This window comes from Coffea arabica, chromosome 6c (assembly GCF_036785885.1).
Source record: "Coffea arabica cultivar ET-39 chromosome 6c, Coffea Arabica ET-39 HiFi, whole genome shotgun sequence".
NCBI classification, from domain to species: Eukaryota; Viridiplantae; Streptophyta; class Magnoliopsida; order Gentianales; family Rubiaceae; genus Coffea; species Coffea arabica.
The window spans coordinates 11816211-11839481 of record NC_092320.1 but is presented as its reverse complement, the minus strand read 5'-3'; the positions used below and the strand labels follow the sequence as shown (position 1 = coordinate 11839481).

The 23271-nt window shown below is 36.7% G+C and overlaps 3 protein-coding genes across 6 annotated transcripts; 2 read left to right on the top strand and 1 right to left on the bottom strand.

The window, feature by feature from the left end:
* The first annotated feature begins 1893 nt into the window (after positions 1-1893).
* On the top strand, positions 1894-7279 carry LOC140003974 (protein trichome birefringence-like 5). Of its 2 annotated transcripts, none has more exons than XM_072052919.1 (5): positions 1894-2834; positions 4761-4953; positions 5410-5603; positions 6008-6163; positions 6311-6458. In XM_072052919.1, the coding sequence occupies exons 1-5, from the start codon at positions 2008-2010 to the stop codon at positions 6354-6356; spliced, it is 1416 nt and encodes a 471-aa protein (XP_071909020.1). In that variant the 5' UTR covers positions 1894-2007; the 3' UTR covers positions 6357-6458. The 2 variants fall into 2 exon arrangements, with proteins under 2 accessions (XP_071909020.1, XP_071909019.1); XM_072052918.1 differs by lacking the exon at positions 6311-6458 and adding an exon at positions 6702-7279 and having other exon boundaries at positions 1895-2834.
* A 1509-nt stretch (positions 7280-8788) lies between these two features.
* Positions 8789-14879, top strand: LOC140008479 (nucleotide-sugar uncharacterized transporter 1-like). Of its 3 annotated transcripts, none has more exons than XM_072052921.1 (7): positions 8789-10114; positions 11640-11761; positions 11886-12094; positions 12179-12272; positions 13240-13406; positions 13879-14049; positions 14292-14879. In XM_072052921.1, the coding sequence occupies exons 1-7, from the start codon at positions 10042-10044 to the stop codon at positions 14572-14574; spliced, it is 1119 nt and encodes a 372-aa protein (XP_071909022.1). In that variant the 5' UTR covers positions 8789-10041; the 3' UTR covers positions 14575-14879. The 3 variants fall into 3 exon arrangements, with proteins under 3 accessions (XP_071909022.1, XP_071909021.1, XP_071909023.1); XM_072052920.1 differs by having other exon boundaries at positions 8790-10114; positions 11640-11788; XM_072052922.1 differs by lacking the exon at positions 11640-11761 and having other exon boundaries at positions 8790-10114.
* A 4064-nt stretch (positions 14880-18943) lies between these two features.
* On the bottom strand, positions 18944-22162 carry LOC113691530 (auxin efflux carrier component 2). The gene is made up of 6 exons (XM_027209697.2): positions 20878-22162; positions 20532-20793; positions 20238-20323; positions 19980-20137; positions 19536-19612; positions 18944-19383 (listed from the first exon to the last, which is right to left on the bottom strand). The coding sequence occupies exons 1-6, from the start codon at positions 22082-22084 to the stop codon at positions 19317-19319; spliced, it is 1857 nt and encodes a 618-aa protein (XP_027065498.1). The 5' UTR covers positions 22085-22162; the 3' UTR covers positions 18944-19316.
* Positions 22163-23271: the final 1109 nt, after the last annotated feature.

The following is a 23271-nucleotide window of genomic DNA, read 5'->3' as shown; positions in this document are numbered from 1 at the left end:
CCCTTTACCCTTCCCCTGTGCCCCTTCCGCCGCCCCCCTCTGCCCCCCTCGCTGCCCCCGTCTGCCCCTTCCCCCGCCTTCCCCCTCCCCCCTCCGCCACCCTCTGCCCTTCCTCCTGTGCCCCTTCCGCCACCCCTTCCGCCCCCTCGCTGCCCCCGTCTGCCCCTTCCCCCTCTCCCCTGCCGCCCCCCTCTGCCCCTTCCGCCTCCCCTCTCTGCCCCCCTCGCCACCTCCATCTGCCCCTTCTCCCTCTGCCCCGCCTTCCCCCTTTCCCCCGCCGCCCCTTCCCTCCTCTGCCCTCCTCGCCGCCCCCCTCTGCGCCGGACGTAGAGAGAAAAAAAAAGACAAGAGAGGATGATGGCAGGGGAGGAAGAGGGGGAGAGGGAAAAAAAATTCTTGTCCGGCACCGGAAATTGGTGACGGAGCCGGCAATGGAGGTGGTGGTGGGGGAGGAAGAAGAAGAAAAGGGGAAGGGAATTTTTTTTTTGTTGTGTTTTGGATATTTTAAGTGTGTAAGTTAAAAACTTTTGATAAGTTTTTTGGAGTTCCTGTAGCAAAAGTTGTTAAAAAACTAGTTTTATACAAACTTGGTAAAAAACCAAGCTTCCAAACAGGGCCATAGTCATTGCCATCCAATTCCAAAAGACCAAAATGCCCCTCGAAGTCACAAGAATAACGGTATAACCGCTTGACCAAAATAGCACTATTCATTTGCCAACTCTCGCTTTTATTATATAGAAAATATATATATATATATATATATAAGATATTGTGGATGCGCATATATATATATATATAATTATACACGATACATGTGTATGTATAGATGTTTTTTTTTTTTCTGTTTTGGTTAAAATAAGAAGGTTACTACAATTAGAAAAGAAAATAAGGATTAACTTGATTTTAATTCTCTAAAGCAGTATAAAATTTTAATTCCTTCTGTACAACTTAAAAAAATACAAATTTTTGTCATATATCATTAAAATTACTCGTAATATAAGCGATCTCAAAGATTTAAGCACATACACGGTGCAAATTATTCTCTAATCATGCAAGCAACAAAATTGCTGTGGAACGGTTGACGAGGGAGGATTGAACAAAGTCTAAAAATGACACTGCTCCAGAGAAAATCTCCTTCATACCACCTCTTAAAACTTAGGCACTATATGATAATAAGCCGGGAGACTTTTTATTTCATGCTTGCAGTATTTACACTTGGGATGCATACTCGCAGTTAATTCGCAGTTAATCCTTTTTCCTCATCGACACTTTTTTAGTCTGCTGTTGCCTTTTTTGGACGGCGTAGGTCATTCTGGCATGGAATTGATTTGAAGAGCTAATACTCTACCACCGTTCTCATCGCTACACAATAGTACTAACGTCATTGATGCTGGCATGCTGCTACTAGTAGCACAGCACTTCGAGATTGGTATCCAAAGAAAGCAGAAATTGCCATTGACAACCTCTTCCCTCGTAAGACAAAATATGTAAATACTTCATAAGAAAGGAAATACACTTGCATGGAATCTATTTGGTCGACTAAAGGCTTTAATTGATTGTACTATTTTATAAGTATAGATATATATATAAATGCACATGATATCACCATCAAAACCAATGATGGACCAAAAACCAGGTTTAAGTTAGTAATATGGTAGCCTGCAGATAAGATTGGTAAATCTCGGCTTTTCTCCTTTTCTGACATTTAGTTAAACAGATGTTGTTTGGTGTAGCAAAATTCTTGAACTATTATGCAGGCTTCTTAAAAATCACAAAATTACACAGAGGTGACATTTTTGTCATTTTAGCCCTCTGCAGGCTTCTTAATTTGCACAAAGTCCAACTCCCTCTGCTCCTGTGTGAATTTTAAAAGGGCGTGGGAGGATCTATCAGCAAAATGGCAAATGCTGGCAACTGCTCATTCATTCCCCATTCCTTCACTGTGACAAAACAAAACAGAAAAATAGAGAAATCAAACGCTAATAGACCAGAACATGCTTTCCCCAAATGGCAACTGCCTCCACTTCTTCCCAGAAGAAAAAGCAGCGCACTCTTAGAATTTTTATATTGCTGCTTTTGTTTCTCTTCACCTTATTCATCCTCAGCAGGGACACTCTTGAACCCCAGTTGTCAATCTACAGAGATCTGTTTGTACAAACCCGTCCTCCCTCTTCCCTGAATTTACCTAGATCTACCGAGACACTCATTTCAGGAGATCCTGAACTTGATGATAATGCAGTAGCTTTGATTGGTAAAAATGGCCGCCTAAATACGTCTCTTGAGAATCCCATTTCATCAAAAGTGAATCTTGAGGATGAAACTAGTGCAAATTTATCGCTTGCTGATGGTAATGATGCTTCTTTGGATGCACCTGCTTCATCAAAATCGAATCTTGATGGTGAATTTCATGAGAAATCAACAACTAAGGAGCACCCTACATCCTCAAAATCTGATTTTGGTGACAAGGACACCGGAAAAGAAGCACCGGTTGACGGTAAGGAGACATCTTCTGAGGGACTCTTTTCATCGGAATCTGGAAATGATAATGAAGTCAGAAGGGACTCCACTTCAAGTTCTCAATCTGATGATGATTATTTAAGCAACACAAAAAGGGAAAAAGAAGGGCCAGTTTCTGAAATTTATAGTGAAGATTTTGCATTGTGGAAAGGTTGTGATTTTTACAAGGGAAAATGGGTGAAAGATGAGCAGTACCCAATATATAGACCAGGATCTTGTCCTTACGTTGATGAGGCTTTTGATTGTCAAAGTAATGGAAGGCCAGACTCTGAGTATTTAAAGTGGAGATGGAAGCCAGATGGATGTGATTTGCCAAGGTTAGATTTCATTCTTACACTAGATTTTCCTGATTATTATAGCCCTCTTGAGGATGGTGGCAATAATTCTATTCTGCTTATAAAAATTTGATTTTTCTAGTTGCATATGTTTGTATAGGTTAACATTGTAAATTGGTTTGCCTAAGTGGAACAACTTGGTATTAATTTGGTTAATTTTGAGTCACGTGGTCATTATTGATATTAGTTTATCATATTATGGAGGACAGATGTGTCAGACATTACAGTCAAAAATAGTTAAAGCTATTTAACAATGTACATATTCTGCAAGATCAAAGGTAACGTGAATTAAACTCTGAAGAAGAATGTAAAGAAGTGCCTATCCTGGTGAAAGAAGCTGGAATGTATCCAGACATGGTTGATTTTGTGCCGTTTTCTAGGCTGGCAGCATTATATAGAAGATTGTTACGGTTGTTTGGAGTGGATTCCAAAATTCTATTGGAAAATTTACTTGTATTTTGTGGTTGTTCCCAAACATCTAACATGAAAAACAATTTCTGAGAATGATGTCTATCTGGTTAAATTCCGGTCTTACTGATACTGTGTTGGCGCAGGTCAAGTATAAAAATGTTAGGTTACTGAAGGAGGGAGCAACTGAAAACAGTAGAAATAGAAGAAATATTTTATCTTGAGACAGATACAGGAGTAATTGTAGGGGGAAAATCATAGGAGTATCGGCTGGGATAGTTTGGATATCAAAAATTAAAATTGACAAATTCACTCATCAAAGGTATGAAATAATAGTTTCTGCAAAGAAAAGCTGATTGAATACAATATTAATTGTAGGCAGAGTTAGTGCAATATCAGAAGCTACTCAAATGAGGTAATGAATCCAAGAGAGTTGGCCACAAAATAAAGCCAAGAGACAGGGTTATGGGGTTGACTTTTAAATTTGGAAGACGACCTAGTAGAGTTGAGGTCTTTTAGCATGGTCCAATCCTTGTGATGAGGAGATGATTTTATTTCTTTTTCTCATTCTCCTCTCATGTGATCTTACCATTTTGTATGCTTTTTCTGCTTTAACAGCATGATATTGTCATCAATCATACTTACAAGTCTTGTAAGAATTTGAATCCAGCTTTTTAAAATCTCTGTAAGAATTGATATTATCCCTACTTCATGTGCTTTTACTCTTGATGATTGGCATTATGGAAAATTAGCTAAATAATTTCCCTTTTATTTTGGTTGAGAGTTTTGGCTCATCAGATCTGCTTGCAATTTCCAGGTTGTCTTCACTGATTAAGCATCAATCATTACTTCTAAAGAGCCCATACTTATGCCGTATGATTTCAGCACAAACAACCATAAGTTATTAATCGCAATGGATTGAAAACCAAACCTTTGCATTGTGCTTTAATAGTTTGTGTCCACCTCTCATTAGTTGCCTTCATTTGGTTTCCTAATCTGAATGTCAATTTTCATAAACTTGTCTAAAATGCATTCAATAGCTCCTATGACATTTTTTTCAAAAGATAAACTATCTTCTTCGTTTATAGGATAGTCAAATTTATTTTTCTGGCAGAATGCAGGAGATATTGGGAACTGAACATCTTTTATGTTTTTTTGAGTAAAAAAGACAGAATTTATTTAGAGAAAAAAGAGATGTTACACCTATAAGAAAATGAATAGTTCTGCTAGAAGAACCAAATAGTAACGAAAAAAAATCTTTCTGACACCTCAGCAAATCTGTTGCACTTATACCCTTAAGAGCGCAGATAAGAACCGAAAGAAAGAGTGAAACACTCTATACATTTTTGCGGCTCTTTGGTTATTGGCAAAGGAATCAATCTATTTCTTGATTACTGACCAGTTTCTTAATAGTTGGTTTGGAAGTTTTTATCTTCAAATGAGCTATAAATTTACATTCGAAATCTTTTGAGACAGACATCTGACTGGCCCTCTTTGCAGATTTAATGCAACAGATTTTTTGGTTAGATTAAGAGGAAAGAGGCTGATGCTGGTTGGTGACTCCATGAACAGAAACCAATTTGAATCACTTCTTTGCATTTTGCGTGAAGGCTTACATAATAAAAGCAAAATGTATGAAGTTCATGGATACAAAATAACAAAGGGGAGAGGCTATTACATCTTCAAATTTGAGGTTAGTTACGTGATCTTGCAGTTCTGATCATAAACATGGCTGATTGAATAAGGATCATTTTGCTTTTTGTTTGAAAGAGATGCCATGCCCTAAAGGACAATTGTGTTTCATGATCTGTGAAATGCCAGTAATTGGTGGAGAATCCCTTTCAGAATCTGTAATTACTAACTGGAATGCCTATCTGAAATTTTAGCCTGTATAAATGATTTTGATCCAAATAATGTTTATTGGATTACCAACAAAAAAACAAAAAAGAACTAACAAAAAAGGAGAAAAAAAGGTGCCGCAATATATGTTTGTTGGAGCTCCTCATGTAGCATTTGTCTGTTGCATTTCTAGCACATGCTTCTTTAACATTTTTCCCTCTTTTTTTTTTCTTCTGTCTTGATCTTTATAAAAGAATACATCATGTAGATAGTACTGATTAATAGGCACACTCATGAAATCGATGGGCAGGACTATAACTGCACAGTGGAATTTGTACGATCTCATTTCCTTGTCAAGGAAGGAATTCGTATCAATGCACAAGGAAACTCAAATCCAACTCTGTCAATAGACCGCATAGACAAGTCAGCTGGCCGATGGAAGCGAGCTGACATTCTTGTCTTCAATACTGCTCATTGGTGGACTCATGGGAAGACTGCTAGAGGGTAAGTCAACATCTGTATCATTCTAGTCTGTCATCTGTTCTTTCTGAACTGTCATCTGTTCTCTTTCTTTTGCTTCTTTTAAGCGTTTAAAACTGTACGGAGCTCTCATCGTGACTTCACATGCAAAGCTTAGAGGAATAGGAGTATGCCATGTATGATGGCATCAGAAACTTCCATACTGAGTGTATATAGAGTGATACCATAATTACAATGCGATTAGCTCATAGTTTGCTACACATAGTAGTGGACAAGGTCATGGAACTTGAAAGATGTTTCAAGTGTAGTTTAGCTGGGTAATTAAGTGCATTCGTCCTACATGAAACAACACAGAACCTCTTCTGCTGAATAAGCGTAGACAATTTGCAGCTTTAGACATGCAGCTGATGTCTGTTGATATTACGTAGGCAAAATTATTACAAAGAGGGGAACTACATCTATCCTAAATTTGATGCTGTGGAGGCTTATAGAAGAGCTATAAAGACATGGTCAAAGTGGGTTGACAATAACATGAAGAGAGGAAAGCTGATCTTTTATCGTGGGTACTCATCCGCTCATTTCAGGTACTCAAACTTAAAACCGTTTCTAGAAAGCCTTTCACACTTGCATTGGTTTGTCAAATAGGATAGAGACTATTTAAGGAGAGCCTCCTTTCACTACTGATTTATTCTCTCTCTCTCCCAAATTTACTTAATTCTTTGCTGCCACAGAAACATCTTAGGATCGAATTTTAAGGCTGGGTTTAATAGTAGCTGACTCACTTGGCTGCATCAATCTTGTCATTTTTATTTTTACCGTCAGGTTGTTGGTTTCTCCACTTCTGCAAACTTGGCCGCATCAGTATTATTTTCATTTGTACTCCCTGTTTCTGTTTTCTTTGGGTTCTCCTCTTCTATATTTTTCAAATACAAGTAGCTGCAATTCTTTGCAGAAAGCAAGAGAGAAAAGAAAACAATAAAATAGAAGAACTGCATGAAAGTAATTCGGTCCTTAAACGTAAACTGCAGTTTCGAAATAATTCATCCAGAATGTTCATATCCTTTCAACGCGTTAGAGAGATAACAAAGATTTAACTTTTTAGGCATCATTTTCGTTTTACAGAGGCGGGGATTGGGATTCTGGTGGAACATGTATACGGGAGACGGAACCTGTTGTAACTGGGAGTATCCTAGATAGCTACCCCTTAAAAATGAAGATAGTGGAGGAAGTGATCCAGGAAATGAAAGTCCCGGTGTGTCTCCTGAATATAACGAGATTAACAAACTTTAGGAAAGATGGCCACCCATCCGTGTATGGTAAGAATGTCACTGGTGGACGAAGGGTCTCCGCCAAAAGGCAAGATTGCAGCCATTGGTGTCTTCCTGGGGTACCCGACGCCTGGAATGAACTAATTTATGCAACTTTAGTTGCTCGACAAGGTTCTTTGATGAAACATTATTGACACCCTTTATGCTTTGTACACTTGATATATTTCGTGTAAAGAAATTGAGCCAGAAATTCTCTCGCGGGGCTTGGAAAACTGGGAACCATAGACGCCCCTCCGAGATAGAGTTTTGTTATCCCTGTCAATATGGCTGGTTACGATCACCTGGTGACACCTTTATGGATGGAGAATCATGTACCAACAGCCATGTACAATAGTCTTTAGCGTGCAAATGAAAACAAGCTAGATTCTGTAATTTACACAAGCGGCTTCGGATATAAGCTGAAAAAAAACAGTCAAAAACAACTTCACCTCAGCTTCCCAAAATTTTAACTCATGATCAGCAGCACTTTTTGAGCTGTTGATGCTTTGAGGTGGCTGCTTCCTGAATTTGTATCCGTGGGAAGATAATGGTTAGATGGTGCATGAGACGTGGGGCAGCCAAATTTTATTGAGCGCTAGATCTAGATGAGATGGTCAAGTACAATTTGAGTGTCCCTGCTTCGTAAATTTCATCCCCTCCCTGCTAAGTTTTTCATTTTTGTTTTCAAGACAAAAGTAAAATATGATCACTGTCGAGTGACATTTGTCCCAAAATGTCAGAAATGGTACCTCAATTTTGTTTTATTGCTCATATCGGCTCTTCTTCCCGTGATGCTTGAGACTCACCGATTCTTGAACACCACAGATTGCACTGAGGATCACAGTTAATAGATTCAGTGTGTCAGGCTTCACATCATCACATGCATCTGCTGTTGACCCCTCATGCAATTGAGTCTTTACAATTCTTTGCTTGGTGTGTCATCGCCATCGCCCATCTACCTCCCTACCCCCACAATGGCTCAATAAATCATGAAATTGCTGCTTGTACCCGAACCCATCTTCAACTCAAATCAAAAAGGGAAACTATCTTCTGCTGATTTCGTCCATTTTGCAGTGGTCCATTTATATTGTCCGGAAAAGCAATAAATTCTTAGACAATTAAGATTCTTGAAATCCATTATGATGTGTTCCCTCCAAAAAAAAAAAAAAAAAAATTGTGATGTGAGGCAATATTGGAAGTACTTGATAGTCCTCCGTCTTTTTTTTTTTTAATAATAAGTGAGAGATCTTAAATTTTAAATTTTTTATTTACAATTCATTCCTCTTATCACATAAGCCAATCGACCCCTCCTCTTGATTGTCCACCTTTGATAACCTTTTATAATGTGACTCCCTTTTCTTTTCTTTTTTTTCCTCCTTTGATTGAGCTATGTGATTAGCGGGAACGGACAGCCCTACAGTTGTCCAATGCCTCTCCGTTTGCGTAATCTATTGTTGATCCGCCTACAGGCTATACGACACCAACAATTTCGTGAACTCCAACTCCAACTCCAACTCCAACCATTTATTTCTAAAACTTTGCATAGTAAAAACTTTCAAACGCTTTACTGAATAATATACTTACTACCCGAAGCTGAAAAATCGAAGGTCAAGATGGGATATGGTATTATCTTGAAAAGATAAATTTGGTGGCTTAATGTAGGATGTGATGATAAGCACAAAGGACCTTTCTTTGAGTCAATCAACTATATATTCTTCCTTGGTTCTTATCTATTCTATGATTATCTATGCTTGGAATGGAATCCCCCATATGTGAATGTGTAGGGTAAGGTAAAGTAATCACCAATCAAAAGACTTGTTTACTTAAATGATGACCCTTTCTTTGCGTTTTTGTGTTTGTTTAGGGGGGAGGGGGGGGTTAGGGTTTAAATGCTCAAATATGAGGAGGGGCTCCGGCGTTCATCGACATTGGTAATCAAATCTTTCTTTCAAGGTGTAATTTGTTGACTCAGTTCCATGTCTGTCCTCCATTTTGCTGACTCAAAGAACATCAATAATTACCAACTGACCAATTACAAAAAAAAAAAAAAAAGTACATATATATAGACCTAACGTGAGAAAAATCAATTTCACTTCTTTCACTAATGCAGAACATCAAACGAAGAGGTTAGATTCTACTAATTCGCTCCAAAGTTAACTCTTAACACCAATTGGGTTACTTATAGGTTTGAAACTCGGTTAAAATATTGTTTGGATATTTTTAAATAATATTTCGCTTGTATCATAAGCATATTTTTTAACTCATATTTTTATATTTTCAATCATATTTTCATCTCACATATTACAATAATTATTTTAAATAATATTCGGTATCCAAACAGAGTTATCCCTTAAAAAGAAAAGAAAAGAAAAGAAAATATCCCTTAAAAGAAAAGAAAAGAAAAGAAAATGGACGAAATGTACAAGGAACCAGAAATGTGGGTGGTCCACATTGCTTGGAACGAAAGTCCAGTTGGCAGCCCCAAGAGTAGAGTAGAGTTGAAGCCTGTGTGGGTATCAACCATTGTCTGCTTGTAACAAACTACCTTAAGCCGCTGACTGCAACTTGGACTCTCAGTCTCCCCCACTACTAGGCAAAGGTAAAGCAGTAAGCTACTACACTTACACTACACTCCTGAGTCCTGACTCCTCACACACACACACACAGACACTCTCTCTCTCTCTCTCAATTTAGTCTGATTTAAGTGTCGGTCGGTGCTGAGTGATGAGGTCCATCTTTCTGTCCCGTGATTTCCTCATTTTTCTCAAATCTAAACTCATCCGTCATCTTTAGTGCGACTTGTACTTCACGCTTCATCTGTTGTACCAATCACTTCCCCCAAATCTCTCCGCCAAATCCTCTCGCCGCTACTCATTTTTCTCTCCAAGCTCTTATCTTTTAGCAGCCCTTTACTTTCAGACGCACACCCTTTTACGCATTTTCATTTCTTTTCAGTATAGTATAATATAATCTAGAATGGATGTTTAGTAGTAGTAGTAGTAGTACTATTAGAAGCTACTTTGTATCCTCTCGTTGTTTTTCCCCTTCTTGGTTTATTCCCATCTGAATATAATAATTGTATAACAAGCACCAAAGAAGAAAAGCTCTGAAAAATCGAATGCTGTGAATCTGCATTACATCAGTCGGGGGGAGAAATGCTGGGCTTTCTGATCAGAAAAGATGTCAGAAAAATTCTCAAGCGCAAGGACAGTGACGCTGGTGAAAGAGGTACTCTTCTACTTCACTCCCTTTTCTTTTCCTTTCTTTTGATATATATATATATATATATAAATTTTTTTTTTGAAGAGATTCTCTGTTTCTGGTTTCTTTTGCTTGCATTTCTGATTGCGAGTACGCAGTCTTTGTCATTTTTCTTTGACTTGACTCTACGGGTTTTTGCCAGTATGCTCTGTTTTAGCAAAGATTAGAATGAAAAATTAAAAAATAAAAATCAAAGCTTTCTTCTTTCCTCTTTTCTTCTTTTCTTTTCACGTTTTTTCTAAAGTTTTGTTTTATATGGGCATTGCAGTTAGCACTTAACATCTACTTACTAATTGGAGAAAAAAAATTTCTATGATTAAATTAATATAACTGATCTTCAAGAAAATGAGTAAAAGAGCTCCATTTTTTTGGCGTGTTGAAAGTTATGCTGCTTGGTTAATAAGCACGTTAGGAAATGAGTTTGCTTTGAGCGAAGATATTGATTGACTAAAGCAATGTTCATTTAGTAGTATAGTTCGAAGACGAGGCTTCAAAAAGTGAACCAATTTTATGCCATTTTCATCTCTTTTGAGAACCAAATTTATGTCATTTTCATCTCTTAATTAGGAAATAGGTAACTTCAGGTCACAGGATGAATTGTATGAAACGGCTAGTTTTTACTGTATTGAAGTTAGATGAAACCATTCATAGTTTTGGGAATGCAACTATTATATTTTGCTTCATCCATTTGACATGACATATTTAAAAGTTTTTTATCTTCACTTGGTGCTTCATTTTCGTCTGAGATAGTTGCTAGACTTTTGTGTTAGCGGGGTTAATGGTTAACATATGTAACTTTTTTGTTGTTTAAGAAAATACAAGTTTGATCAGGATGGTTGGGTGGGGAGTTTCACTGTCAACATATCGTATGCTACTCAATTAAGGCCTAGCAACTATTTCAGCATTTTTTTCTGATTTATTTTATTTATTACTTATTTATTATTTATATTTTTCCGTGGTTGAGGTGGGAGGTCTCATTGGCAACATATTGTATGCTACTCAGTAAGAGTGAGTTCTTACTGATGCTGATGCATCACTACTACTAGCTATTTGTGGACTGAAAATGTGAGACATGTAGTTGAAATGGACTTTTAAGAGCTTGACCCACTCCTTTTCTGTTTTCTAATCAACTATGTAAATATTATGTGAAGGAATATCTGTTTTCCTTTTTCAGAGAAGAACCTGTTTAGAAATTCTTGTGAAACTTATGTGTTCTTCGGTTGATGCTAGTATTTAGCTGAAATTTGCTTAATCATTCCTGATTTTAGTTCCTAGCTGCAATAAGAATTATGTATACTCTATGCTTTGGTAGTTTATCTGTGAAAATTACTCTTAGACCTAAATTCATAGCTGGTCAGAACCATAGTATCCACAGGGCATCTTTCTAAGCCTCTTTACTAATCCAAAAATTTTCACTTTTGTATGGTTGTTATGAGATTTTTTTTTTTTGAAAATTTCTCACATAAATGTACATTGATTGCAACATGTGTAGGAAGAGCATTGGAGGAAGTGCGATCCTCTTTATTTAGCAAGATAAGGTCGTTAGGAGGTGGGAAGCGTCAGCAGACGTCACTTGGGCCTCCTGTTGCTCTTGCATTTAACTTTTTGGTGTCTGTCAGTATAATTTTGATGAACAAGTTGGTTGGTCAACTCTTCCTCTCCCATGAATCAGATTGATGTACAATTCCAATATATTTTTGGTTATTATTTTTACATTTTTGTCTGATGAATTTTACAGGTGCTTGTTAAAGTTGGATTTAATTATCCAATTTTTCTAAGCTTTATACACTACATATGTAGTTGGTTGATCATGGCTGTTCTGAAGGCCTTATCCATTCTTTCTCTATCTTCACCACCAAAGTCAACTAAATATTCTTCCCTATTGTCTCTTGGTATTGTTATGTCCCTCTCAACTGGTCTTGCAAATGTTAGCTTGAAGTATAATAGGTAAGGTTGCAATATATATTATCTACTTTCTCAGTAATCATGCCTTTCACTTGTTTAAGTCTTAATCAAAATGCATATTTTCAGTGTTGGGTTTTATCAGATGGCTAAGATTGCAGTCACACCAGCAATTGTGTTAGCTGAGTTCATACTCTTCAGCAAAAGGATCTCTTTCTTGAAGGTAGATTCTTGTTGCTATAATGTAGTCCTTCGATAGGACCAAACGTAGTCCTGGGTTCTCTTTCCGGATTTTAGTTTAGAAAAATGCTAATTGTGTGCATTTGAAATGGAGAATACTAAACAGTTTTTCACTTAGAATGCTGATAAAATGTGAAACAACTAAATTGCTTGTTTAGCAAATGAATTTGTTGAGGCTGGACATTAATAACCAAGACCTAAAATTTTGAACATGAAAATGTATGACTTTAGAATGTGATGTATTTGCTTCCAAAGAGAATTGAAGATTGCAATGTGTTTACTTGCAATTCTAAAACAGTGATCGAAAGGAAGTTTGAGCTTTCTTTAGATTGATAACTCCTACTTGCAGTTCAACTCTACTTTACGGATATGCATTGTAGAAATATTCTTTTTTCACATACATAATGATTCAAAAGAACCAAAATGTTGCTGATTGTCATCAGACCTTATTTTACTTGTTTGCACAAGTCATTGCTCCCACCTTTGAGGATTCCCTTGGCTAGAGTTATATGTTAATGACCTTTGATGTGCAAGAGTTCATTCATGATGTTTAAGTAACGTCTGCATTTTTTTGGTGAACTTGCAAACAATTTTCCTAGATTCAGTTAAATTAGAGTTTATATCAATTTGCTTTTATCAAGTCCTTTCGTTCTCTCTATGCCTTTTACGTCAATTAAGTAATTTTGAACTTTTTCCTCTGGTTATTTTGATTGCAATTCAGATTTATCTTAATTGTGAGCTTTAACATTCAATTACATTGTGGAGTTTGTCAGCATCATCTCAGTTTTGTTTTGGAGGCACTTGAGATGGCATGTAGCTTTTTCTCACCTTTATTACAAGAAGTTGTAGCCACTTGCATTGGATGCATCATGTGCTCGTACACTTGTATTACCTAGAAAACTTTTTTCCATATCTTTTGCTGAGGTTTTAGTTCTTGATTTTCTCGCCAGGTTCTTGCGCTTGCTGTAGTTTCGATTGGCGTTGCTGTTGCAACCGTGACTGATCTTCAATTTCATCTTTTTGGTGCTTGTGTTGCATTGGCGTGGATAATACCTAGTGCAATCAATAAGATACTTTGGTCCAATCTTCAGCAACAGGAGAACTGGACTGCTATGGCGTATGCTACATAATCCTGCTAAATCTCTGTTTAGTCTCTTTTTCTTTTTCTTTGTTTTCTTTGTGTTGAACTTTAGGATTGTTTGTTTCAAGCGGTTATAATTGTTGCTTTTCATCCAAACAAATTAAATTTTCATGAGATTTGGTTTGTCATTAGTGTCCAAAATTTCTCGGTGCAAAAGTAATTACTTGTGGACATCGTTGGCCAAAATAATCTTACTTTGCTTTGGTTTTTATTCTGAAGTTGTTAGAAAGTTTCAAGTTCTGTTTCTACTTTTATTTGTATCACGATCAGCTCTTGAGCTGTAATCATTGTTTGCTGTTACCAAAGAAAAAATTATCATAATCTCTATGTTGAATTGGTTTCTTCATTTCTGTGGCAAAAATTTTCAAAAAGCTAGGGCCTTGGAATTTGTGTTTGTTCTTCGACAATCTATTATAAGAATATAATTTCAGAAAAGATAAATGTGCAGGTTGATGTGGAAGACGACACCTATCACTTTGTTCTTTTTGCTGATGATGATGCCTTCACTTGATCCACCTGGGGTCCTTTCCTTTAATTGGAACTTTCATAATTCTGCAATTATTGGTGGTTCTGCTTTTCTTGGTTTCTTGCTTCAGTGGTCAGGTGCCTTGGCACTTGGGTAAGTGATGCTTATAGTTTTGATTTTACTTTTGCAAACTCCTCCTACAATTTGACTGCTTTAGCTGACAGAGTTTAAGGCGATGATAAAACTTTTATCAGGCTTTAGCTGTTAAAATTTCTTATTAGATTTGTTGTTTTGCTTTAGCTTTGGTTGACAAAAAAAACATGTGGTTTACTTGTTTGGACATATATGTTATTTGTGACTAATTGTGCGTTCTTCCTCTGCCAACACTAACACAGGGCTACTTCTGCAACCACCCATGTGGTCCTGGGACAGTTCAAAACATGTGTTATTCTTCTTGGTGGCTTCCTCATATTTGGCTCTAACCCAGGACTTACTAGTATTTTGGGAGCAATGTTTGCTCTTGGGGGTATGTCTTTCTACACATACCTTAATTTACATTCCCAGCAACAATCAGTGATAACGTCTTCCAGACAGTCTTCATTCTTGTTACCAAAATCTAAGCTGAGCAAAGAAAACGGAGATGGCCATGAGGAAGCCTACGGCGAGGAACATGTCTAAACCTGTATACTAACCAGAAGAGATTTAACAAACCCTGGAGATGATTTTTTTTTCCCTCTATACAAACATGGAGCCCTACACATTATCAGGAGTAGAATTGCCTTGTGATTTTTTTTTTCTTTTGACAGCTAACCATGTAATACTCTTATTTCGTTGGACAACATGCAATGGTTGTCATATGGGGAAGCCTCTCGGGAGGGTGGTTTGTATATACTCTTTGATTACTTTCAAAGGATCACAATGTGTACATGTAGCTTTGAGGACTTCTTGGATTAAATTACAACATTTTCTTTTCCTTTCTTAAATCTTATGTGTATTTGAGTCCTGTTGTGACGGTCTTGATTTTACAACGATTTCTGCCATGTTTGAAATGCGGCGCACCATAATCTTCAGGTGTTTTTGGGAAGAAGGATGGGCTCAATTACTTGGGCCATTCGCGTATCCTAACCAGTGATTGGTGGTGCACCGACTTTCTGAAGAGCAACTGATGGTGACTGATAACATCTTCCATGAATCATTTTCTGATTCAAAGGATATTGTTGGTGTGCTTCTGTTTCGAATTATTCTGTTGGCTAGATATTATCATGCTTAAATTCCATGATGATAATGAGACCATGTTATGTCTTTTGCTGGTGATAGTCGATGTCAAGTTCATGGCAGTTAATCAATCACTTTCACTATCAATCACCACCTTGAAAGCAGAAGATGGTACCACTTTTTTCTGTCTCCTTTGACAAGCAGTCGTGTCTGTATTGGCAACCTGATCCAGACAGATCGACAATGATCAGAATTGGTGAGTTGACGGTGGGAAAAGTTAAAGAGTTTCAAGTACCATAAAAAGGCACTGAACCAGAAGATCGCTTGCATTTGCTGTCAATGGTTGCATATTGTCCTCTGCCGGGACTAGAGAGAGTCTCGTTCATTTTCCCAGAGATGGCACATATGCACTTCTGCAACTATCTGCTAACTAACTGCACTATCTATTTATTTATTTATTTATAAAAAAAAGTGAGCCTGAGTGAATAAAAAAAAAGAACAACCAGCATTCTCTTGTTGGCTGTCCACGTGAGGCTGTGAAGTTTGCGTTACAACAATATCACAAAACCATATAGATCCCTTTTTTTTTTCTTTGTTTGAGGTTCAATATATCACAACTTAGACTCCAATAAAATACACCTGCTTTAATTACTTGCATTAACTGAAGTGCATTTTTGGGGTTCTGCAACGGTTCATTTCCGCGTTTCTTGAAATCTGCTGGAGAAGAAGAATGTGCTGGCCTCCTCAATTTTGGATCAATCTATAAGGAACACTAGCACATGTACTGTTTCCAGCCAGTGAGGTTAACGGTAAGAATTCGGATAAGTTATAATTTGAAGCTCATTAATTGCTTAGTTTTTGTCTGCTTAAACCCATCATTAGTTTTTTTTAAAGCGTAATGTTACACTTAATGATTCAATTGTACGATCGGATTACAACCCTAATCTGCTAGCTAGAAAGACATATTCGAATTAGGTCATGCACCACCACACAAAGCAAAGACAAAGCAAATGTTCTTTTAAATTTCAATAGATAGTCTTAATTCTTAGGTTTTGTATTGAAAGCATATGCTTTAGCTTCAAATTCCATTTCCAGAATATGGAGGGATGGTAACAAAGGCGGGTGCCCGCCCCATGGGGGGAGTGATGGCGCAGGGACAAAGGGAATTTTTCTTCCCCTGTTTTAATTTTTGGGGGGGGGGGAGTGCGGGGGACGATACCCCTGCCCCGTCCCCGCTTCAATTTATTAATATAAATAAATGTAATATATTATATAATCTAATAATAATAAACTTAAAATATTTGGAATTAAACATAACCTTTTTTAATTTTCATCCAAATTCCTAGTTGATATTTAATACAAGCATGTTACGCGTTCTATGAGTATTTTCAAATGTTATCTATACAATTCATTTGAGTTTTTTAATTTTCTTGACGTTTTATTTCAACCCTTTTCTTGTTTCATTTTTCACTTTTTCACTTTTTCAATTTCGTATTTCATTTTACTCTTTGAATTTAGTTTTGATCTATTGAATAAAAGTTTCAAAAAAAAAATTATTACCCATGGACATCCCGCGAAAGAAGTAGGGCAGGACAAGGTGGGAAGTGGGGGGAACGGGGGAGAGTTTTTTTGGCAACTCCCCGCCCCAAACCCGTCTCATTGCCATCCTTAAGAATATGCCGGCAACTTTAGAATAGGCTTAAGAATAGAATAAAAATTCAGAAAAGTAAAAGTATTTCTGTTTCAACAACTCCCACGTTGGAGAATTAAGAATACATAAGCTTGTGAATGAGTTGAGTAGAGCATTTACTGTTTAGCCGGTGTAAACGCATAGGCACGACGGCCTAGGTTTGACCTTTCAATGTGTATGAAATAACTTAGACCAAAAGCATGCAACTGAAATTTTTACGATGGGAATTCTTTTTTCTTTTCTTTTCCTTTCCTCTTCTGTCAAATCAGCGGCTTGTTTTCCAAACGTTTGTACGCCTTTTGATTTTTTAGTTTGTACGTAGTCATGGAAAGGTAAGCATTTTATTAATCTTCCTTCTATATTACTACAACAACGGAATTCAAAGACCTAAATTAGCTAACAACTGAACATACTGATGTTTGTTTATCAAGATATTGTGCGCTAAACGGTGATGGATGCCTTCAATTTATTTGCAGCGAATTCGAGAAATTGTTTGCCAGAGTTCTTGTTCGGTTGTCACAGAAGAACAACTTGGAACGATAGAGATATTGTGAAGGGAAATCTGTGGAGAATGGTTTAATCCAATCTTGTTAGTACATGTACGTAGATTAGCATTTTACACCAGCAGTGTAAATGCAAATGACCTAGCTAGGGAAAAGTTAGCTCTGAAAGAAATATTCATATCAAATCCTAATGGTCGTCATCTGCCCTCGTTCTTTGACTGCATACCGTCAAGTCCAACATATTATGATTTACATAGATCCGATCAGCCTGGTGAGGTGCACTGATTTAAATGATTCCACTTGCTTTTGAGTTCTTGAATGGAACTAATAAGTAAAATGGAATCTTGAGCATAGATTTGAAGGAGTGCCCCAAGTCCAACAACTAGACAGAAAACATGCATGTCTGAACAATTGACATTTTGCGTCCGAATGAGAACAATTAAGAATGACTTTGGAGGGTTAGATTCATAACTCTTAAACCCCAGTTTCCTAATCAATGACGCACATGACAAAGCCATTAAATTAGATCAAGAGACATCACAATCTACAAACAAGCATTTTAAAATCAAAAGGTGAGTTTTGAGCAAGCGTTGAAGGCAGTCTCATCTATTCCCTATTTAAGCATTCACATGAATTAATTGAACTTAATTAGCTGGTGTACCAAGGCCAAGATTGCCGGAATAAAAAATGTTTCTACTGTTAAATTTCATCCTTAAAAAATTCGGATGCAGTACAATTATTTGGAACTCTTTGAAGTATCTTCAACTCAAACCCACCTCGTTTGACTCTTTTAGGGTATCAAATCTAGTAATTGACAAAAGAAAAAAGGCGCCGCAAACACCTTTTTTAAGGTGTGTTGAGTTTTTTTACATCAAGTTGTATAAATATGTTGGAACTGTGTATTGTGATTGGGATACTGAGTTACAAACTTATAACACAAGTCGATCACATGCAAATCAGTTTGACGTAAATAACAAATTTTTATGCTATACGGAAATGGAGATTCTGTACTAAGGATAAGATTTGGTTGAAGAAATGGTGATTGGCCGCGTCGAAAATTGACAGAGTTCTAAGTTATGTTTTCAGAACCGGACCGGATAGTGACTCGACCGAGGTCAGGGGTCAATGGATTCGACCGGGGGTCGATAGGGGTCGAACCGGATGACGTCATAAATAAAAATTATTTAAAAATTAAAATATTATATATATAATATCTAATAATATGTTGATATTAATAAAGGTATATTCATATATATTTGATGTTTCAAATATATTTAACAAGAAAATACAAAAAAATTAGAACAATCAAGTAGCAGTTTATATTATTTAATAAATATTAACAAGTTTAGAATTAAAATTATGAATTTAATTGAAAAATAACATCAAATTTTAGGACAATATTTATAAAGTATCAAATATTTGAGGTATATCAATAAGTTTTAACAATTTAGGGGGTCAAAACATAATATTAAAAAGTTTGAATTTTTTTAAAAAAAAATTACTGTTGAACCGGAAAAACCGATTTTTTCCCGATCAAACCCGATTTTTGACCGGCTTTGACCGAGTTTTAAATTTCCGGTTTTTTAATATGACTCGGACCGGCTACCTGACCGGTTCCCGGTCCGAGTTTTAAAACAGAGGTTCTAAGCATGCATTCCATATTGATAATATGCAGTAAATTATACAACAGCAGTTCTAAGCATTCCATCTAGACATACTACATTGATACTTTCTGCCTAACTAGCAACCTAACTGAGTCAATTAAACTAAAAAGAAGAATAGATTAGGAGTAGAAGAGGAGGACCCTTTGGAGCTGTGAAGAACTACTTAAAAATGAAGCAATTTCTATAACGCATTCCAGAGTAACATGCAGGCAGGCAGGCAGCATATAGTTTCCAAGTCACGCACTGAATCCAATGGCATATTTTATAACCATAGGATAGTTGATTCACAAAGGCTGTCTTGGATTTATCGATACAAAATCTTTTTCCTTTTCTGCATTCTGAAAAAACTCACAGCCCAAGAAGCAGATAGTAGAGTATTGTGATGGGTAAAGCAACCAGCATTCCAAAGATAACCCTGCAAAAGATTTCAATCTTCTAATTAATACTTGTAGCAATTTACTTAATATATTGTTTCATTGTTTTGGTGTGTGATTCACATTTCAACTATGCATGTAAATGGATGAGCTAATCAATTTGTACGTAAAAGTTGACTAGGGAAAAACTTACGCTGTGCTCAAAATGTCTGGATGGACATTGTATTCTTTTGCAAATACGAAGGGAACGATGCCTTGGGGAAGAGCAGCCTGCAAAGTCAAGAAAATCAAAGTTGAGTTGGAGATTCAGCCTAATCTCCAACCTAAGTAGTCATCATGGAAATGATGTTCACATAGGAAACATTACGTGATAAAGAAATGATAATGACCAACCGGGCACATGAGATACTCACTGTTAAGCTATGGTTGTTGGGAATATCCAAATTAAGAATGCATCGTTGCATGAAAAATGAAATCCAAAAAAAAAAAAAAAAGGCAAAGACAACTAGATGAATATTTGAAGAGCTAGACAATTTTTCAAATTCATCTTTATTGATCAAAAGAAAATGGTACGGTTATTTTGATTGGTCTTGCAATGAAGTTCTGGCATTTTAGTGTCATGAAAAGTGTAAATCACCTGGACAATAGCCACATGTAAAAGAACTCCGCGGAGACCAATGGCGATAGATGTTGCTGCCATTACTGCCGGCCCAGTTAAGAACCTAACTGCCATTGAAAATGCGGCCACGGATTTTCCACAGGCTATTAATTTGGGTTGCAAAGCCATGAATAAGCCTTCAATTTCAAGAAATAAGTAGCTTAGTTATCAGCTTTGTATGTAAGACATGATACTGTAGATACTAGAGAACTTCTTAGAGTGATCAAAGTGAAATACCTAGACTGAACATAGCCATTCCAAGGCCAGCATCAGAAAGGATGGATATTGATCCCTTAACAATTGCAGGCATTTGAATGTTCCACCTGTCCAATAAAATCACCAGTTTAAGTATACATTACAAGCACTTTAGCATCAAGAATAGGTGTAACTTTTTACAAGTTTCCTAGTCTACAAAAGTTGTAAACACATGTAGAGAAAAAAATAAATATACACACGCACCACCAAAAAAAAAAAAGGCAATAGCAAAAACATAATGCAACAGAGTAAAAAAAGGGCGAGAAAAATGGAAACCTGAATGAAATGAGAGACCATATGAGGCCAAGAAGACTTGAATAGGTGTTGGGATTCCTGATGAGCTTTCGCCAAACCATGATGAGTATCAGTCTACTCATGACCGTTGCAGGAGGCATCTGATGCTTTTTAGCCTCAGTTACATCATCGAAATCTATTTTCTTGTGGCACGAGAAAGGAGAAGCATTTGCTGGAAACTTTGAAGCATCCTCAATCTCAATCTCTCTATCCCCATTGGTTTTCCCTGCTGGACTTCCAATTCCTATCAAAATATGCATGAACGCATTTTAGTTAACACAAAGCACTGCAAGTTTTATTTTTCCAAGATCAATAATTTCTGGTATACCTCTTGAAGCAGCAACATCCTCTTGAAGCTTAGAAGGATCAATGGCCCTTATGTCTGTTGAATTATCTCCATTAACTGCATTTTTGGTATGTGCTTCAGATACAGGAGAGGCACTGGAGCTCCAAACAAACATGTGAAGCTCTTTGTTTGGCATTGCAGCACTGCCACTTTCCTTTCTCTTAGGTCCACTGGCAGGCCCTGAAAACATTGGGTTTGGAGGAGGATATGAAGCTAATCCATTATTGAACAGCTCTGCGCTCATGCTTCTTCCTCCCTTCTTCCCAATCTTCATCATCTCCTCTTCAAAATTTGATGTCCTTGGTGTAGGGCCCTTAGAGGAATGCAATGAAAATACTTCCCCACCAAAACTATTTGTATAACCATGTTTAGGACTCGCACTCCCAGCCTTGCTTGAAAACATAGCATAGAAATCTGTCTGATTAAAACTCGAAGCCCTCGGGGTTGGCTCCCTTGAAGATTGAACAGAATAAATCTCCACTCCAGTCAGGTTTGATGCTCTGGGAGTGATGGCTGATGAATGTAGTCCTTTATTGAATGAAGATATCATGGAAGCCGAGGTTGATCTCCTAACCACCACATGTAGCTTTCCATCATCACCAATCTCAGCATCTGCCTGCAAAGGCTCTCGACCGTTTAAAGAAACAACATCTGACTCAACGCGAAAGGAGGTGATGGAAGCCGCAGTTTCAGGAAATTGCTCAGAGATGAGAAGCTTTGCTCCTCTATATTCAAACATGACCAGCATAAGAGTGTACCAAATAACACTCTGCATAACCACAATTTGAACCATTAGGTTCCCTGAGAAATCTCCATACATGGCTCGAAGGAGAGGGATTCCCATGACAAGAGTGTTTGGGAGAGTTGAAAGGGAAAAAAGAGTGATCATCCATTCCAAGCTTCCATTTTTGGTAAAGGCCTGCCATACGAAAAGGGCTCCAAGAATTACGACTTTTTGCAACGAATCAGCAGCAATAAAATGGTAATTCATTGCATAAATATCATTTGAGGAGATGAAATGGAATCCCAGTAATGGAACGGCAAAAACAGCAACAAAACGGTTGATGCCTGAACATTGATCAGGGGTAAAGATTTTCCACCACCTAACTGAGCCATAGGCCAGAATCATAGCAACATATAGGGGTACTATGGCTGCAAGAACATCATAAATATCTTTTCCAGTTATCATGGTAGCTAACACTATGTGTAAGATAGAGAGAAAAGAGGAGCTGGTTTTATGACTATGAAACAAACTCTTTTGGCCTTATTCCTTGCGAGGAAATGATATGAGAACTAAGGGATGTCATATATATATATGAAAGCGGTAAAGAAATTTCACTTCTTCTGATAATTATCTATACTATGTTAAAAGCACCAATATGATTTAGTGATTTAATTTTTTTTTTCGAGAATGCCCTTTGTTAGAAATATTAATGACTTGCTTCTATTTACAAACATAACTATAACTCCGAGTAATGTTGAGGGCTATTCACGTAATACCAACCTTTAAGTTACGATTTAGAAGCAAAATTTCTCATGGAACAAAAATTGATTTGGAAAGGTTATAGATTTTATTTTTTTTTTTGTATAAAGTTTACTTGAAAAATATCCCCATTAAAATTTAATGACCATTTAAGAGAAATTGGACATTAGTTAGTCAAATTCATAAAAATTTTGACTAACTTCATGTATATTTATAAATTCATTGTCTTATTTCATAGCATCACATTAAATAAGTTGTATATCTAGGACTAACTGTAACTCATTCAATGACCTTAATCAGCAGCGAATACATCTCCGAGTACATAAGATAGTCATACAAAGAACATAGACACGACTAAATTTAGTTCAAGTCCCTTAGATCATATTCTGTTACAGATTCCAAAAAATATGAGAGAATGGGCATTGCTGACGTACGTTTATTATAGATTAATATTAATAGAATAAGAGACCCTTAGTAATTACATTACATTCCCAAGGTCATTTTCTGTTCTTTTTTTAACAGCCACTCATGTAGTGCTAGCTAGCTTTTAAATTTTATCTAAGAAAATAAATAATTGAAGTAAATTTCCATATTAAATAAAATCTTATGAATATATTTCAAAAATTAGTGAAGAACAAGAAAGAATCTTTAGTTGAATAAAATTTGGAAACTAAACATGAATTCGAAAACTAAATTTATGAAACAGAACAAAAAGAATAAAAAATGACGAAAATGAAAGACAAATTAAACGAACAAAAAGAAACTAAACTGTTGTTTTAATAACAGTTTAGACAAAGGGAAGCTAAAGGATCTTGGATGCAGGGAATTTTTCTCCCAATGTAACGTGCATTAAAATCGTACAAGTATCCAGCTAAATTATTGAGGACCCCATG

Bases quoted from the DNA above. Each gene is read 5' to 3' on its own strand.
- LOC140003974 (XM_072052918.1), top strand. From the start codon at position 2,008: ATGGCAACTGCCTCCACTTCTTCCCAGAAGAAAAAGCAGCGCACTCTT. The intron at 2,835-4,760 runs GTTAGATTTCAT...CCCTCTTTGCAG, and splicing joins GATGGATGTGATTTGCCAAG to ATTTAATGCAACAGATTTTT. The intron at 4,954-5,409 runs GTTAGTTACGTG...ATCGATGGGCAG, and splicing joins ATTACATCTTCAAATTTGAG to GACTATAACTGCACAGTGGA.
- LOC140008479 (XM_072052920.1), top strand. From the start codon at position 10,042: ATGCTGGGCTTTCTGATCAGAAAAGATGTCAGAAAAATTCTCAAGCGC. The intron at 11,789-11,885 runs GTTGGTCAACTC...TGAATTTTACAG, and splicing joins TAATTTTGATGAACAAGTTG to GTGCTTGTTAAAGTTGGATT. The intron at 14,050-14,291 runs GTAAGTGATGCT...ACACTAACACAG, and splicing joins TCAGGTGCCTTGGCACTTGG to GGCTACTTCTGCAACCACCC.
- LOC113691530 (XM_027209697.2), bottom strand. From the start codon at position 22,084: ATGATAACTGGAAAAGATATTTATGATGTTCTTGCAGCCATAGTACCC. The intron at 20,138-20,237 runs GTATTTCACTTT...TTGAAATTGAAG, and splicing joins AATGGCTATGTTCAGTCTAG to GCTTATTCATGGCTTTGCAA. The intron at 19,613-19,979 runs GTGATTTACACT...TTGACTTTGCAG, and splicing joins TACATGTGGCTATTGTCCAG to GCTGCTCTTCCCCAAGGCAT.